The sequence below is a fragment of the Xiphophorus hellerii genome, chromosome 15 (genome assembly GCF_003331165.1).
Source record: "Xiphophorus hellerii strain 12219 chromosome 15, Xiphophorus_hellerii-4.1, whole genome shotgun sequence".
Taxonomy (NCBI): Eukaryota; Metazoa; Chordata; class Actinopteri; order Cyprinodontiformes; family Poeciliidae; genus Xiphophorus; species Xiphophorus hellerii.
Genome location: NC_045686.1, coordinates 3,725,901 through 3,744,551, shown reverse-complemented (window position 1 = coordinate 3,744,551; position 18,651 = coordinate 3,725,901). Strand labels below are relative to the sequence as shown.

At 38.8% G+C, this 18,651-nt stretch overlaps 2 protein-coding genes and 1 long non-coding RNA gene across 3 annotated transcripts; all 3 read right to left on the bottom strand.

Moving 5' to 3' along the window:
- Nucleotides 1–995: 995 nt before the first annotated feature.
- LOC116734384 (uncharacterized) lies at nt 996–3,627 on the bottom strand. Its single transcript, XM_032585740.1, has 3 exons — nt 3,532–3,627; nt 1,511–1,840; nt 996–1,374 (listed from the first exon to the last, which is right to left on the bottom strand). Exons 1-3 carry the CDS (start codon nt 3,584–3,586, stop codon nt 1,076–1,078), a joined length of 684 nt encoding a protein of 227 aa, XP_032441631.1. The 5' UTR covers nt 3,587–3,627; the 3' UTR covers nt 996–1,075.
- A 5,169-nt stretch (nt 3,628–8,796) lies between these two features.
- Nucleotides 8,797–9,716, bottom strand: LOC116734386 (uncharacterized). Its single transcript, XR_004342215.1, has 4 exons — nt 9,672–9,716; nt 9,351–9,440; nt 9,239–9,267; nt 8,797–8,906 (listed from the first exon to the last, which is right to left on the bottom strand). It is a non-coding gene; the product is annotated as an uncharacterized LOC116734386 (long non-coding RNA).
- Nucleotides 9,717–16,806: 7,090 nt separating this feature from the next.
- Nucleotides 16,807–18,095, bottom strand: LOC116734581 (uncharacterized). Its single transcript, XM_032586058.1, has 5 exons — nt 17,983–18,095; nt 17,443–17,772; nt 17,048–17,314; nt 16,880–16,951; nt 16,807–16,817 (listed from the first exon to the last, which is right to left on the bottom strand). Exons 1-5 carry the CDS (start codon nt 18,053–18,055, stop codon nt 16,807–16,809), a joined length of 753 nt encoding a protein of 250 aa, XP_032441949.1. The 5' UTR covers nt 18,056–18,095.
- Between the last annotated feature and the right edge of the window lie 556 nt (nt 18,096–18,651).

Genomic DNA, 18,651 nt, shown 5'->3' with positions numbered 1-18,651 from the left:
AGAAAGTTTTGGACATTTTAAATGACTCTTCACACCCTGGCCATGGTCTCTTCCAGCTGCTGCCATCAGGCAAGAGATACAGAGCAATAAAAACCAGGACAAATCGCCTAAAAAACAGTTTTTACCCGATGACAATCATGGCACTAAATTCAAAGGCATAAGAACTTCTGCTCTTGACACCACTTTGTTATAAATGTCAATTCTGTTGCGACACCTCCAGGCGCTGCAACCATCTTCTGATGTCTATTTATTTCTCATTTTGTACTATTTATTTCTTTATCTTTGTATATTATGTATATACACATCTTAACTCGAGTCGAGCAAATCTCAATCTCGTTGTAATCTGTTGATGACAATGACAAATAAATCTTATCTTATCTTAATGATTCTGTTATTTCTTTGTTGTCTTTATCAATATAGTTACCCTTAAATATCATGAAGCTCTTCAGTTGTTTAGAGTTTATAAATTATTTTTTATGTTCTGTGTTAAAGTACAAACAACAAACAGGAAATGTTCTTAATGCTTTCTTTTTCCCCATAAAAACCAAATCACTGGTTTTGTTTTTAAATGTATTTCCAATAGATCTAATAAATACCATAAATCTACTAACAGATTTATGATAATATATCAGAGATAAAAATCACATAAATAAATTAATATATTTCAGAAACATTGAAATTAAACATATCTATCGTCATAGATATAATTAATATCTATGACGATATTAAACATATCGTTTGATGAAGTTATTCATCAAACTTTTAGAGTTTGATGAATAACTTCCTGTTGTGGGTTGGATTGTCTCTTTAGCCTTTGTTGGTTTCATTCTAGTCAAAGTCATCGTTACTTTGGTTGGTCGTGTCGTACCTGGAAAATAAGTAAAAATAAATATTTTAAAGAAAACATCACACAACCCAAATATCTTCAAATTAGATTTAATTCTCAACTATTGTCACAGTTTCATCCTGTTAAAGAATATTATGTTTCTATGAGTGATTTCTAAATTAACAAACTGTCATATTTAAATTGTAATATTTCAGAAGCATCATTTTATCAACAGACAGGAAGTAGTTATTAACAGTTCATATTCTCACCTGGTTTTTCTCTCGGAGGTGAAATCCTGAAGGTAAACTCCTTGGTGTCTCCTTCAGGTTTAACTTGACATCTGAATAACTCAGAACGTTTTGATGTGGAAACATGAGGAGAAGTTGTGAAGCTAACAGCGGCTGAACAGGCAGACTGAGGTGGAGTTATGGTTCTGATATTTTCATCATCTTTCTTATCATACAGCCACTTCACTGAGTGAGAACATCCACCAAGTGTCGACACAGAGCAGATCAGGATGGTTTCATCACTGATCTTCTGTTCAGTCACTGAGGAAGGTGAAGACATTGTTACAGTAACAACATTAATGCTAACTTCATCACTTCTGTTGTATTCATTGTATTGTATCATTTTCTACTGTAGCAAAATATTTTGAAGTGAAAACATAATAATATAAATACTCACTGTTAACAACATACAGATCAGCCTCAGACTCTGCTACGTTGTGTCCTGATGAGTTAAACTGTCTGCAGCCATAAAGACCAACATCCTCCACTGAGATCTTCTTTATAACCAGAGAACAGTTTGCTGTAACACTCAGTCTGTCTGATTTAGTTCTGGAATCTTTATGAATCTCCCCAGCTTCATACAGTGTTACTGTTGTATTTCCTTGACCACTGAATATCCAGGTAACGTTATCACAGGGTTCCACCTGGTTTCTAAAACATTGAGCAGGCAGAGTGACTTCATCTCCATCTCTGACAACAAAGCGAGATCTTTGTTCAGCTGCTGCTGCTGAGGAGATGAGAGAAAGTAAATCAGGAATATGCAGCTTTGTGTCACAATAATCAACATAAATGATTCATTTTCATCTTGAGATAATCTAAACAGATTTGAACATTTTCATTAAATCAGTTTAAAGATGATCCAACACAATCAGTAGATTTACTATAGCTGTATTCATACCTGTAACATTTAGAATCAATAAGAAAAACATTATAATCCATCTGAATTTAGCCATCAATAGTCTCTTGTCCTCAGTATTTATCTCTGGTAGAGATGGAGACTCTTATTACTGACCCACATGATGTCACTTCCTCATATTGACTGATGGTTACGGACTTTTTAAAACTTAAGCTGGTTTAGATGTGGTACAAATGCAGTCAGAGGCCAAAGCAAAATCATTTATAGACTTTAAAGCTGAACTGATTATAGAGAAAGGTCAGAAGGCTAAAGGATTAAAGAAAAATAAAGTTGCCCCTCCTTTTTAACAGGAAAATAATTGACCAGTAAATGTAAAGAGACAACAGCAGCAGGTGAGATCATTAAGGTTTCTGAAGGTGAGGTGCTAAAAAGAGGAAGATGATGAATGTGTGAAAGTTACAGTTCAGATATGTGACAAGGTTAAGATGTGTTGCTGATCTCAGAGCTTTTAATTCCTCAAGGTTCCACTGAAAAGTTTGTTTCTGTGAACTAAAGAGGAAGTTTTCTTAGAATGTGGCTACAGAGCTAAGAAGGTTTTAACTGTTAAAGATGAGCAAATAAAAAGTGGTTAAAACTCTGATGAGAGCATCAGAGTTATTATAGTCATATAACAAGAAATGAAACAAACTAAAACAAGATGTTTCTCAAAATGGTTAAAACTAGCCGACCAGATTTTACCAGTAGATATTATCTAATTGGGCTGCACAGTGACGCAGTTGGTAGCACTGTTGCCTTGCAGCAAGAAGGTCCTGGGTTCGATTCCCGGCCCGGGGTCTTTCTGCATGGAGTTTGCATGTTCTCCCTGTGCATGCGTGGGTTCCTCCCACAGTCCAAAAACGTGACTGTTAGGTCAATTGGTCTATCTAAATTCTCCCTAGGTGTGAGTGTGTGTGTGCATGGTTGTGTGTCCTGTATGTCTCTGTGTTGCCCTGCGACAGACTGGCGACCTGTCCAGGGTGACCCCGCCTCTCGCCCGGAACGTAGCTGGAGAGGCACCGGCAACCCTCCCGACCCCGTTAGGCACAAGGGTGAACAGAAAATGGATGGATGGATATTATCTAATGTCTCCACTAATAACAAGCGACTCAATATTCATATCTGACAGATGATGTTAATAACTGACTGAACCTGCTGCAGGCAGAGAGACCAGCTGTGGGTCTGTTAGCACATCAGAGAAGGAAGAATGAAGTCACACATTTAAACTGTTTTATTATTTTTCATTTGGCTCTCTGAGCATGGAAACCGCTGCAGAAATAGTGTTTAATTTCCATGGGATGATTTGATCAGCTGACATGTTTAAACGGATTTATAATTTATATAAAAAAACAATGACTTCAGTGCATTGAAAGATGCTGCAATTAAAAATATAGTTTTAATGGGTGTTCAGTGAACATCTAACACTTGTCAGCATGAGGTTATGTAAATAAACCTTAAATCTGAACACAGTGAATAAAGCAGATCTATGATCTGTAGCTCTATAGAAATGTTTAGTGTCTTCCTACCTGTGAGCTGCAGGATGATGAAGAAAAAGCCTTGAATCCAGGGGAGTTGAGCCATTGTGCGTCTGTTGCTCTCACAGTCAGGACTGACTGACTGCCTCCTGAACACAGATAAAGATTCTACTTCCTGATTCTCACCACTTCCTCATTCTGACTGATGGAGGCTCATCGCTTTATTTGGTCAAATCGTCTGGTCCATCATAGTTAGCATATTATTTTACTTTTAAAATAGATATGCTGGTTTCCAGTTTGGGGGCTGCACAGTGGCGCAATTGGTAGCACTGTTGCCTTGCAGCAAGAAGGTCCTGGGTTCGATTCCCGGCCCGGGGTCTTTCTGCATGGAGTGTGCATGCGTGGGTTCTCTCCGGGTTCTCCGGCTTCCTCCCACAGTCCAAAAACATGACTGTTAGGTCAATTGGTCTCTCTAAATTCTCCCTAGGTGTGAGAGTGTGTGTGCATGGTTGTGTGTCCTGTATGTCTCTGTGTTGCCCTGCGACAGACTGGTGACCTGTCCAGGTGACCCCTGCCTCTCGCCTAGAACGTAGCTGGAGAGGCACCAACACCCCTCCTGATCCCTCAAAGGGACGAGGGCGTACAGAAAATGGGTTTCCAGTTTGATCTCTGAATAGTTTTTCTGTGAAATGATGAGGAAGTGTTTGTTGTAGTGAAAAGCAGCAGCAGAGCTCTGAGTTTTTAACCCACAATAACCACATAAATACACGTGGTTAGAACGTTGATGGGAACATTTTATTAAACCATCAACTCAGTTTATTTTAAACCTGCAGCTACAGAGCAACACATTTACAGAGTCATATTTTACTGTTTATGGGCATTACACTTCCTGGACACCTAACTGGTAAAATGGTGATTATCTTTAAGGAAATGGAAAAACCTGCATACAAATTAATCATTTAAGGCAATAAACTAAAAAAATACAGTTGTCAGAAAAGACATTTTCAGTGAGGATAAAATCAGAAACTTTGAATCCTCATTTGAGCTGCAGCTCAGTAAAACACAAAAATGACAGCCAAACCCATCTGATTTCTGATTGGATGTCTTAAATTATGATTGACATTGACATAAATGATTGCCATTTTGAGGAGATTTAAGTAATCGAAATTGCTAAAATCAGTTTAAAGATTATCCAACACAATCAAAGGAAGAACTATAACTTCATCCTTACCTGTAACTGTTCAATAATAAAACATTTTAATCCAGCTCATTTCTGACCAGCAGCAGGCGAGGCGGTGAAGTGTCTAATCCAAGGACACAACGAGAGTCGAACTCAGAGGGGATCCCACTGGGAAACTGTGGGAAGAACTCCTCGTTTGTTTAAAGGGAAAATATTGATTAATAAATGTTCAGAGTGAACAGCATCATTTGCCCTGTGTCCTTTAAAGCGCAAACGGTGAGATCAGTATGTTTTCTGACAGTGAGGTGTTAACCAGAGAAAGATCACGAATGTGTGAAAATTACATTTAGATATGTGTGAACGCCCCGGTCAGTTTCTCACCTCCCTGATGAAGTTAAGATGTGTAGCTGACCTCAGACCCTTTATTGGTTCATGGTTCCACTGGACGGTTTATTTCTGAGAAGAAAAGAGGAAGTTTTCTGTGAGAATGTGGCTAAAGAGCTCTGAAGGTTTTAACTGTTAAAAATGAGATGGTTAAAACACTGATGAGCACATGGAAACCATTTTGTTTCCTGTAAACTGAAATATGGTTAAAGAAGCTGCATTTAAGAAAGAACTGAATAAAACTATGTACTTATACATGTCTGTTTATCACATGGTGCCCAAAGTGGGTCCTGCAGGCCCGGCATCCTGCATGTTTTAGTTCTCTCTCTGCTGGTAACAACAACCTTTTTAGCATGTTAATGTTCTTATAGCTTCTAATGAGCCATCATTTGATCCAGGTGAGTTAAACCAGGGAGAAAACTAAAACATGCAGGATGCCGGGCCTCCAGGACCCACTTTGGGCCCCACTGGTTTATGACATGACACACAAGGCAAGATGACAAAAAAAAGAAAGAAAAATCAACATGTGATTATTTTCAGATTACATTAATGTTGTAAATAGATGCATTTTCTCTTTTGTTAGGGTCTATTAGAGACTCTGATATTTAAGCTGAAGAATCCAGGGGATCTGATTGGAGTCAGTGATGAAAAGTCCAGTTTTATGGATCCATCACAGTTACCATTTCCTTTTACTTTTTAAGATGTGCTGGTTTCCAGTTTGATCTCTGACATGTTTTTCTGTTAGATGATGAGGAAGTGAACAGCAGCAGCAGCAGAGCTCTGAGGTTTTAACCCACAATAACCACATAAATACACGTTATTAGAACATTGATGGGAACATTTTATTCACTAATCAACTCAGTTTATTTTAAACCTGCAGCTACAGAGCAACACATTTACAGAATCATATTTTACCTGAAACTCAGTAGAACCAGGTCTGACAGCCAAACCCTTCTGTTCTCTGATTGGATAGTTGAATTTGTGATTGACATGACATTGACCAATCAGCTGAGATTGGTCAATGTTTTTGACTTGCAGCTTTAAAATTCATGTAAGTTAAGATAATTATCTCAATGCAAAGTTTTACTAACAACTTTTTGACTTGTAAACAGAGATTAAGATTAAATGTGGAACTGGTGTAATTATTTTATTATTTTTTATTTTAGCTTTTATTTAAATTAAAATTAACTTTAGATGCACAAACTGTCGTGTTCTGTGTTTTCTGTGTGTTAATTTCGAGTTTTCAGTGTCTCTGTGTCTCCGTGTTGTCCTGTTCTCCCCTTGATTAGTTCCCAGGTGTTTCTTGTTCCCTGATTACCCCCAGTGTATTTAGTGTCACCTGTGTCTCTGCTCTTTGTCAGGTCCTTGTCTAATGTGCATGCTGTCATTCGTGTTGTCCATTCGTGTTAACGGTTGGTACCGGCGTCGAGCCCTGGCTTCTGCTCGGCCATGCTGCCCGTTGATTGGACTGTGTTGTCTTTATTAAAATCAATCATTCATCTTACCTGGGTCTGCTGCGTCTGCCTCACCACCTCAACACCACCAACTCATGACAGAAGGAACCGACCAGAACGATGTGAGGAAGCAGCTTCATGGCTCAGGCGTACCAGGAGGTATGGATCCAGCAGCAGTTGGAGTTGGCTCAGAGGGATCTCTACAGGGACGTAGAGATCCTGCCATCTCCGCTGCTGCTGGAGGAAATGGGGCTGGATTCGGACTATGATCTATGGAGGAACCAATGTCATACCCCAGCAGTCACCACTCCAGAGCCCCCCGGATTCGGTCCCCGCCGTTACCTCCACCTGGGAAGACAGCAACGTGAGCCGCCGGCGGACCCGGCCCCTCGTCGCTTTCCGGAACCGCCACCTCCTCTGCCGGCTCCGAGGCCTCGCTCCGGCATTCCTCTGCCGCCGGCCCCGAGGCTTCGCTCCGGCTCACCTCCGCCGCCAGCTCCGAGGCTTCGCTCCGGCTCACCTCCGCCGGCCGGCCCGAGGATTCGCTCCGGCTCACCTTCGCTGCCGGCTCCGAGGCTCCTCTCTGGACTTCCTCCGCTGCCAGCTCCAAGGGTCCGCTCCGGACCACTTCCGCCTCTCAGCGTTCCTCCCGAGACCGAGACTCTCTGGGTTCCTCCCGAGACCCCGACTCTCTGGGTTCCTCCCGAGACCCCGACTCTCTGGGTTCCTCCTGAGACCCCGACTCTCTGCGCTCCTTGCCGCCTCTGGGCGGCCTCCGGGACTCGTCGTCGCTGCCTCTGGGCGGCCCCCGGGACTCCTCGTCGTGGCCTCCGGCACCGCGGACGGCCACCGGACCACCTCCGTGGTTCCCGCCTCCAGCGCCACGGACGGCCGCCGGACCGGGGGTACTGTCGTGTTCTGTGTTTTCTGTGTGTTAATTTCGAGTTTTCAGTGTCTCTGTGTCTCCGTGTTGTCCTGTTCTCCCCTTGATTAGTTCCCAGGTGTTTCTTGTTCCCTGATTACCCCCAGTGTATCTAGTGTCACCTGTGTCTCTGCTCTTTGTCAGGTCCTTGTCTAATGTGCGTGCTGTCATTCGTGTTGTCCATTCGTGTTAACGGTTGCTACCGGCGTCGAGCCCTGGCTTCTGCTCGGCCGTGCTGCCCGTTGATTGGACTGTGTTGTCTTTATTAAAATCAATCATTCATCTTACCTGGGTCTGCTGCGTCTGCCTCACCACTTCAACACCACCAACTCATGACACAAACATGAAAATCTCAGACATTTTTGTTTAAAAGATAGAAACATTTATTCATAATCACAAATTCTGATTTATTAGCACAACATTTATATAGATTGGATTTTTTTACAGGCACGTATTTCCATTTACACAGGTACAAAACAGAAATTGACATTTTATCCCAAAAGATTACAAATGTAATTAAAGCCGCAAGCGGCGTCGGTTGGCCCTCGCAGCTCAGCGCCTCTCCGGCCTATTGGCCACCGCGGGGGTTAGTTCCCGCGCCCGTCTGCCAGGTGATATGCATCGATGCGTTCAGCAGCACTTCCCGACGACGCACAAAAAATCTGGTGCAGATCGGCCGATGTAGTGAGGAGATACAGCTGATGGATTAAACTAGGGGGCGCAGTGGAGTCAAATTACAATTCAGTGCTATTGGGCTCCTTAGAGGTTCACAAGAGTCAATCATAAAATGTTACGTGGAAATAAGATGATGCATGTATGATTTAGAGACGACCGTATCTGTTTCTCCGTTGATCTCTTTGTCATTGGTGGAATCACGCTGACCCCTACTGACAATATGGACCAGCTGCATTTTGGTATTAATAAATGAAATTCATGAATTCAACTCACTGACTCTTCTTCAACATCATAGATCAAGAACTCAGCATGGAGAAGGAAAATTCTCCACACTGTTCAGTTACTGCTTTACTCATCAGGATGACATAATTAATTCATGACGCTCTGCAGCACAAACCAGGAAATAATTCATTTTCTGAATTACCTATTAACAAAATTGATATTTAATCTGAAAAGTAACAATCTGCTCATTAAACTCTTCTTATGCTTAATTTAAGATGTTATTTTAACATTTCAGCAGCTTTTTTATTACAACAGATAACATTAAAACAGATAAACCTGCTGATAAACCTGGCGCCGGCTCAGCTGGCTGCCTGCAGACGCAGCTCCCGTCGTGTGTGTGTTAATCTGTGTATAAAAAATTCTTGCTGTAACTGCGAAATAATTTCCCTGCTGGGATGAATAAAGTCATTCTTCTTCTTCTGATGTTTAGCGTCTGAATCTACTGAGTCTGAGAAAAGCAGGAGGATCAAACTGAAGAAGTTCTGATGTTTTCATAGTTCAGAGCAGCTTCATCTTCATCATAACACACCTGAGAGAAACACAAACAATTTATTAACATCTGACATTTAAAAAAAGAGATCAATATACAAATAATTAGTATAAAAGTGAGATAAAACATGCCAACAGCCTGCTGTACAGATTAGCACTTAAACCAGAATTAATCTCTTTGAAATTATGACTAAATCCAGCAGCTGGTGTTTTTATTCAGGTAGTTTTCTGCATGATTAACTTTTCTCAGGAACTAATAAACTACAGCTCTTCACATCGTTCTGGCAGATACATTTACTCAGATCACATTTCCTTTACTCTGATATAAAACAAACTGAAAACAAATGATTGATATTTGTTTTAAAAACTCACAGTGTTTTTATCCAGATGTGTTTTCCTCCCTAAAACAGAAGAGCAAAGTTCAGCTTCTCTAAAGAACCTTCATGTTTATCCAGTTTTCCCAGTGATCTGTTGATACTCTGACCTTTAGTTCTGGCCCAAATGGTGACGATCAGAACAGCTGCTATCAGAGCAGCTAAACCCACAGAACCAGAGAGGAACCTCCACCAGTCTGCTGCAGGTTATGTTCAGAGACAAACCAGAGAAACTGGAACAACAACTTTGATTGGTGGAGCATCAATTAATGTAAAAACCGCATGAATGCAAACTATAATGAAAGACCTAAAGCTGCATTATTTAAAGCTTCAAAAATAATAAGCTTCATTTGTTGTTTAAAAATGTCATTAAATGGACATTTAAGACTCACTTTTTTCCATATTTTTAGAAAATGTTGGTTTATTTTTACCTCCGTCTCTACAGACTGATGTTCCATCTAGTTTAGTTGTAACTGCCGATGTGGTTGTTGTTTTGTCTTTCTCTAAAAATGGAGCATAAGTCAACAATACTTCTTAGAAAAAATTGTTTCATGTGATTAATATATTTACAAGAAATTTTTAACTTCATAATTTCTCACCCAATTGATGAGAGCTGAAGTTAAAAAGCTGAACTTTATTTTCTATCTTTACTTCACACTTGAACATGTTAAACCTTGAATGGTAAAAGTAATTTGACGTCTGGAAGGCGACAGCAGCAGAGCAGGAAGACGATAATTCTGTTATTTCTTTGTTGTCTTTATCAATATAGTTACCCTTAAATATCATGAAGCTCTTCAGTTGTTTAGAGTTTATTAATTTTGTTTTTATGTTTTATGGTAAAGTACAAACAACAAACAGGAAATTTTCTTAATGCTTTCTTTTTCCCACAAAACCAAATCACTGGTTTTGTTTTTAAATATATTTTCAATAGATCTAATAAATACCATAAATCTACTAACAGATTTATGATAATATATCAGAGATAAAAATCACATAAATAAATTAATATATTTCAGAAACATTGAAATTAAACATATCTATCGTCATAGATATAATTAATATCTATGACGATATTAAACATATCGTCATAGATTTAGAGTATTTAGAGTTTGATGAATAACTTCCTGTTGTGGGTTGGATTGTCTCTTTAGCCTTTGTTGGTTTCATTCTAATCAAAGTCATCGTTACTTTGGTTGGTCGTGTCGTACCTGGAAAATAAGTAAAAATAAATATTTTAAAGAAAACATCACACAATCCAAATATCTTCAAGTTAGATTTAATTCTCAACTATTGTCACAGTTTCATCCTGTTAAAGAATATTATGTTTCTATGAGTGATTTCTAAATTAACAAACTGTCATTTAAATTGTAATATTTCAGAAGCATCATTTTATCAACAGACAGGAAGTAGTTATTAACAGTTCATATTCTCACCTGGTTTTTCTCTCGGAGGTGAAATCCTGAAGGTAAACTCCTTGGTGTCTCCTTCAGGTTTAACTTGACATCTGAATAACTCAGAACGTTTTGATGTGGAAACATGAGGAGAAGTTGTGAAGCTAACAGTGGCTGAACAGGCAGACTGAGGTGGAGTTATGGTTCTGATATTTTCATCATCTTTCTTATCATACAGCCACTTCACTGAGTGAGAACATCCACCAAATGTCGACACAGAGCAGATCAGGATGGTTTCATCACTGATCTTCTGTTCAGTCACTGAGGAAGGTGAAGACATTGTTACAGTAACAACATTTTCAACATTTCATATTCATTGTATTGTATCATTTTCTACTGTAGCAAAATATTTTGAAGTGAAAACATAATAATATAAATACTCACTGTTAACAACATACAGAACAACCTCAGACTCTGCTACTTGTTTTCCTGATGAGTCAAACTGTCTGCAGCCATAAAGACCAACATCCTCCACTGAGATCTTCTTTATAACCAGAGAACAGTTTGCTGTAACACTCAGTCTGTCTGATTTAGTTCTGGAATCTTTCTGAATCTTCCCATGTTCATACAGTGTCACTGATCTATGACCACCAAGTATCCACGTAGTTTTGTCACAGGTTTGCACCTGGTTTCTAAAACATTGAGCAGGCAGAGTGACTTCATCTCCATCTCTGACAACAAAGTGAGACATTTCTTCAGCTGCTGCTGCTGAGGAGATGAGAGAAAGTAAATCATGAATATGCAGCTTTGTGTCACAATAATCAACATAAATGATTCATTTTCATCTTGAGATAATTTAAACAGATTTGAAAATTTTTCAAGAAATCAGTTTAAAGATGATCCAACACAATTAGTAGATTTACTATAGCTGTATTCATACCTGTAACATTTAGAATCAATAAGAAAAACATTATAATCCATCTGAATCTTTTGTTCTCAGTATTTATTTCTGGTAGAGATGGAGACTCTTATTACTGACCCACATGATGTCACTTCCTCATATTGACTGATATTTATGGACTTTTTTAAAACTTAAGCTGATTTAGATATGGTACAAATGATTCAGAGGCCAAAGCAGAATCATTTATAGACTTTAAAACTGTTAGGAATCATTTTTTCTGCGTCTTGATTTGAGTTTTTGTGTCTTTGAGTCGCTGTGCTGTCCTGTATTACCCCTTTGATTGCTCCCTGGTGTGTCTCAATTACTTGATTACTTCCTGTGTATTTAACCCCACCTGTGTCACTTGTTCCTCGTCTGGTCCTTGTCTAAGCTGTTGTCTCATTTTGCGTGTTGCCTCTGTCGTCTGTGTGCCCAGTTCGTCTAGTCCATCGTGTGACCGGTTGCTACCGGAGTTGAGCCCTGGCTTCCGCTCGGCCATGCTGCCCGGTGTTTTTGGACCATGTTGGACTGTGTTATTCTGGACATTCATCATTAAAATCATTTATTTATTACACCCTGGGTCTACATCGTCCTGCCTCACCACCTCCACACCTCCACTTTATGACAAAAACTGAACTGATTATAGAGAAAGGTCAGAAGGTTAAAGGATTAAAGAAATATAAATGTGTCTCATCTTTTTAAACAGGAAAATAATTGACCAGTAAATGTAAAGAGACAACAGCAGCAGGATGAGATCACTAAGGTTTCTGAAGGTGAGGTGCTAAAAAGAGGAAGATGATGAATGTGTGAAAGTTACAGTTCAGATATGTGACAAGGTTAAGATGTGTTGCTGATCTCAGAGCTTTTAATTCCTCAAGGTTCCACTGAAAAGTTTATTTCTGTGAACCAAAGTGGAAGTTTTCTTAGAATGTGGCTAAAGAGCTAAGAAGGTTTTAACTGTTAAAGATGAGCAAATAAAAAGTGGTTAAAACTCTGATGAGAACATCAGAATTATTAGAGTCATATAACAAAAAATGAAACAAACTAAAACAAGATGTTTCTCAAAAAACTAGCCGACCAGATTTTACCAATAGATATTATCTAGTGTCTCCACTAATAACAAGCCACTCAAACCTCTCAATATTCATATCTGACAAATGATGTTAATAACTGACTGAACCTGCTGCAGGCAGAGAGACCAGCTGTGGGTCTGTTAGCACATCAGAGAAGGAAGAATGAAGTCACACATTTAAACCGTTTTATTATTTTTCATTTGGCTCTCTGAGCATGGAAACCGCTGCAGAAATAGTGTTTAATTTCCATGGGATGATTTGATCAGCTGACATGTTTAAACGGATTTATAATTTATATAAAAAAAACAATGACTTCAGTGCATTGAAAGATGCTGCATTTAAAAATATAGTTTTAATGGGTGTTCAGTGAACATCTAACACTTGTCAGCATGAGGTTATGTAAATAAACATTAAATCTGAACACAGTGAATAAAGCAGATCTATGATCTGTAGCTCTATAGAAATGTTTAGTGTCCTCCTACCTGTGAGCTGCAGGATGATGAATAAAAAGCCTTGAATCCAGGGGAGTTGAGCCATTGTGCGTCTGTTGCTCTCAGAACTGACTGACTGCCTCCTGAACACAGATAAAGATTCTACTTCCTGATTCTCACCACCTCCTCATTCTGACTGATGGAGGCTCATCGCTTTATTTGGTCAAATCATCTGGTTGGTTTCGGAGCATCGATGATTAAAATGTGAAAGATGACGAATGTGTGAAAATTACATTTAGATATGTGTGAACGCCCCGGTCAGTTTCTCACCTCCCTGATGAAGTTAAGATGTGTAGCTGACCTCAGACCCTTTATTGGTTCATGGTTCCACTGGACGGTTTATTTCTGAGAAGAAAAGAGGAAGTTTTCTGTGAGAATGTGGCTAAAGAGCTCTGAAGGTTTTAACTGTTAAAAATGAGATGGTTAAAACACTGATGAGCACATGGAAACCATTTTGTTTCCTGTAAACTGAAATATGGTTAAAGAAGCTGCATTTAAGAAAGAACTGAATAAAACTATGTACTCATACATGTCTGGTTATCACATGGTGCCCAAGTGGGTCCTGCAGGCCCGGCATCCTGCATGTTTTAGTTCTCTCTCTGCTGGTAATAACAACCTTTTTAGCATGTTAATGTTCTTCTTACAGCTTCTAATGAACCATCATTTGATCCAGGTGAGTTAAACCAGGGAGAAAACTAAAACATGCAGGATGCCGGACCTCCAGGACCCACTTTGGGCCCCACTGGTTTATGACATGAAACACAATGCAAGATGACTAAAATAAGAAAGAAAAATCAACATGTGATTATTTTCAGATTACATTAATGTTGTAAATAGATGCATTTTCTCTTTTGTTAGGGTCTATTAGAGACTCTGATATTTAAGCTGAAGAATCCAGGGGATCTGATTGGAGTTAGCGATGAAAAGTCCAGTTTTATAGATCCATCACATTTACCATTTCCTTTTACTTTTTAAGATGTGCTGGTTTCCAGTTTGATCTCTGACATGTTTTTCTGTTAGATGATGAGGAAGTGAACAGCAGCAGCAGCAGAGCTCTGAGGTTTTAACCCACAATAACCACATAAATACACGTTATTAGAACGTTGATGGGAACATTTTATTCACTAATCAACTCAGTTTATTTTAAACCTGCAGCTACAGAGCAACACATTTACAGAATCATATTTTACCTGAAACTCAGTAGAACCAGGTCTGACAGCCAAACCCTTCTGTTCTCTGATTGGATAGTTGAATTTGTGATTGACATGACATTGACCAATCAGCTGAGATTGGTCAATGTTTTTGACTTGCAGCTTTAAAATTCATGTAAGTGAAGTTAATTATCTCAATGCAGTTTTACTAACAACTTTTTGACTTGTAAACAGAGATTAAGATTAAATGTGGAACTGGTGTAATTATTTTATTATTTTTTATTTTAGCTTTTATTTAAATTTAAATTAACTTTAGATGCACAAACTGTCGTATTCTGTGTTTTCTGTGTGCTAATTTCGAGTTTTCAGTGTCTCCGTGTCTCCGTGTTGTCCTGTTCTCCCCTTGATTAGTTCCCAGGTGTTTCTTGTTCCCTGATTACCCCCAGTGTATCTAGTGTCACCTGTGTGTCTGTTCTTTGTCGGGTCCTCGTCTAATGTGCGTGCTGTCATTCGTGTTGTCCATTCGTGTTAACGGTTGGTACCGGCGTCGAGCCCTGGCTTCTGCTCGGCCATGCTGCCCGTTGATTGGACTGTGTTGTCTTTATTAAAATCAATCATTCATCTTACCTGGGTCTGCTGCGTCTGCCTCACCACCTCAACACCACCAACTCATGACACAAACATGAAAATCTCAGACATTTTTGTTTAAAAGATAGAAACATTTATTCATTATCACAAATTCTGATTTATTAGCACAACATTTATATAGATTGGATTTTTTTACAGGCACGTATTTCCATTTACACAGGTACAAAACAGAAATTGACATTTTATCCCAAAAGATTACAAATGTAATTAAAGCCGCAAGCGGCGTCGGTTGGCCCTCGCAGCTCAGCGCCTCTCCGGCCTATTGGCCACCGCGGGGGTTAGTTCCCGCGCCCGTCTGCCAGGTGATATGCATCGATGCGTTCAGCAGCACTTCCCGACGACGCACAAAAAATCTGGTGCAGATCGGCCGATGTAGTGAGGAGATACAGCTGATGGATTAAACTAGGGGGCGCAGTGGAGTCAAATTACAATTCAGTGCTATTGGGCTCCTTAGAGGTTCACAAGAGTCAATCATAAAATGTTACGTGGAAATAAGATGATGCATGTATGATTTAGAGACGACCGTATCTGTTTCTCCGTTGATCTCTTTGTCATTGGTGGAATCACACTGACCCCTACTGACAATATGGACCAGCTGCATTTTGGTATTAATAAATGAAATTCATGAATTCAACTCACTGACTCTTCTTCAACCTCATAGATCAAGAACTCAGCATGGAGAAGGATAATTCTCCACACTGTTCAGTTACTGCTTTACTCATCAGGATGACATAATTAATTCATGACGCTCTGCAGCACAAACCAGGAAATAATTCATTTTCTGAATTACCTATTAACAAAATTGATATTTAATCTGAAAAGTAACAATCTGCTCATTAAACTCTTCTTATGCTTAATTTAAGATGTTATTTTAACATTTCAGCTGTTTTTTATTACAACAGATAACATTAAAACAGATAAACCTGCTGATAAACCTGGCGCCGGCTCAGCTGGCTGCCTGCAGACGCAGCTCCCATCGTGTGTGTGTTAATCTGTGTATAAAAAATTCTTGCTGTAACTGCGAAATAATTTCCCTGCTGGGATGAATAAAGTCATTCTTCTTCTTCTTCTGATGTTTAGCGTCTGAATCTACTGAGTCTGAGAAAAGCAGGAGGATCAAACTGAAGAAGTTCTGATGTTTTCATAGTTCAGAGCAGCTTCATCTTCATTATAACACAGCTGAGAGAAACACAAACAATTTATTAACATCTGACATTTAAAAAAAGAGATCAATATACATATAATTAGTATAAAAGTGAGATAAAACATGCCAACAGCCTGCTGGACAGATTAGCACTTAAACCAGAATTAATCTCTTTGAAATTATGGCTAAATCCAGCAGCTGGTGTTTTTATTCAGGTAGTTTTCTGCATGATTAACTTTTCTCAGGAACTAATAAACTACAGCTCTTCACATCGTTCTGGCAGATACATTTACTCAGATCACATTTCCTTTACTCTGATATAAAACAAACTGAAAACAAATGATTGATATTTGTTTTAAAAACTCACAGTGTTTTTATCCAGATGTGTTTTCCTCCCTAAAACAGAAGAGCAAAGTTCAGCTACTCTAAAGAACCTTCATGTTTATCTAGTTTTCCCAGTGATCTGTTGATACTCTGACCTTTAGTTCTGGCCCAAATGGTGACGATCAGAACAGCTGCTATCAGAGCAGCTAAACCCACAGAACCAGAGAGGAACCTCCACCAGTCTGCCGCAGGTTATGTTCAGAGACAAACCAGAGAAACTGGAACAACAACTTTGATTGGTGGAGCATCAATTAATGTAAAAACAGCAAGAATGCAAACTATATAATGAAAGACCTAAAGCTGCACTATTTAAAGCTTCAAAACTAATATCTTCATTTGTTGTTTCAAAATGTCACTAAATGGACATTTAAGACTCACTTTTTTCCATATTTTTAGAAAATGTTGGTTCATTTTTACCTCCGTCTCTACAGACTGATGTTCCATCTAGTTTAGTTGTAACTGCCGATGTGGTTGTTGTTTTGTCTTTCTCTACAAATGGAGCATAAGTCAACAATACTTCTTAGAAAAAATTGTTTCATGTGATTAATATATTTACATGAGAATTTTAACTTCATAATTTCTCACCTGATGGACGAGAGCTGAAGGTAAAAAGCTGAACTTTATTTTCTATCTTTACTTCACACTTGAACGTGTTAAACCTTGACTGGTAAAAGTAATTAGACGTCTGGAAGGCGACAGCAGCAGAGCAGGAAGACGATGATTCTGTTATTTCTTTGTTGTCTTTATCAATATAGTTACCATTATACAACCACTTCACTGAGTGTTTACATGGTTCATCTGTCACCACAGAGCAGGTTAATGTCATCTTGTTCTGGTCCTCATGTTTTGTCACTGAGGAGGATTTGAAAGAGAAAAGCAGAGTAACTATGGTTACTTCAGTTTATGAAATCATTATGATTCTGCTGTCAGCAGGTTGTTGTCACTAAAAGCTGAAGATGAAAATATTGTATAATACTCACAGTGAACGAGAGAAAGATGAACCAAAGCATCTGGACCAAACTGACCTTCTCCTGGTTTCTCAAACTGTCTGCAGTTGTACAAACCAACATCCTGATCTGTGACTTTCTTTACAACCAGAGAACAGTTTGCAGAAACACTCAGTCTGTCTGATCTGGGATCCTTAACCTTCCCATGAATAACTAACTCTACAGCTGGTTGACTTGCATAACCGTAGACCCAGGTTGTTGTGTCACAGTTACTGTGACCATCGATCACATTTTCACAGGACAAAGTGATGTCATCTCCAGCTCTGACAGCGTAGTAGAGAGACAGATCTCTGCTCAGAGCTCCTGATGACACAAAACCAGAAATATTCACATAAGAAATATAAATAAAGAATAACTGTAGAGACATTTTATATCTTCTACAACCAGATTATCAACAGGAAGTTAAACTCAGGTTCTTCCTTATGAAACTACCAACATGATGCATCGATGAAACAGTGATGTTAATGTTGAAATGAAGAGGATTTAATAAACAGTAGCTGTTCAGAGTCTCACCTGTAAACTGCAGGATGAAAAACAGAAACATTTTCCTCCACATAGGATCCTCCATGGCTCCTCTCTGCTTCATCGTCTCTCTGCTTCCTGAACCTCAGTGACAACTTGAGCTCTTAAACCTCTATGTTTTTACTTCCTGTAGTTATTCAGGGTTTAACTTCGTCATGAAAGCTGCAAGGCTTCACACCACAGCTGGTGGTGTAATGTAGAAACGTTGGGTCAGTTTCTGTGTCTTCATTTTGAATTCAGAATGAACTGCTGTGTTTGAGACACTGAAATGCTACAAATTTACAACAAATTTACATGATGAGACTCATCTAATGTAACATGATCTTATTGTGGATTAATGACAAAAATAAATTATTTCGGAAACATTGATAAAAATCTCCATATTAAGATATTAATATTTACAGAAAGGTTTAAGAAAGAGTTAATGAAAAAGTGTTAATGCTAAAATGCATGAAAAAAGTAATTACTGATTTTTAACATTTCTGAACAGAAATCATGCTGATAACCATAGTAGCTGGCGCCCCCTTGTGTTCAATATGAGCAAGTACTACATAATATGGAGCATATACATTTTAAACTTTCATGTAACATGTTTTTAAAAATGTAATGCAAATAAATAAAACTGTTATATAAAGAGTAAAAATACCAATCATTTAATAC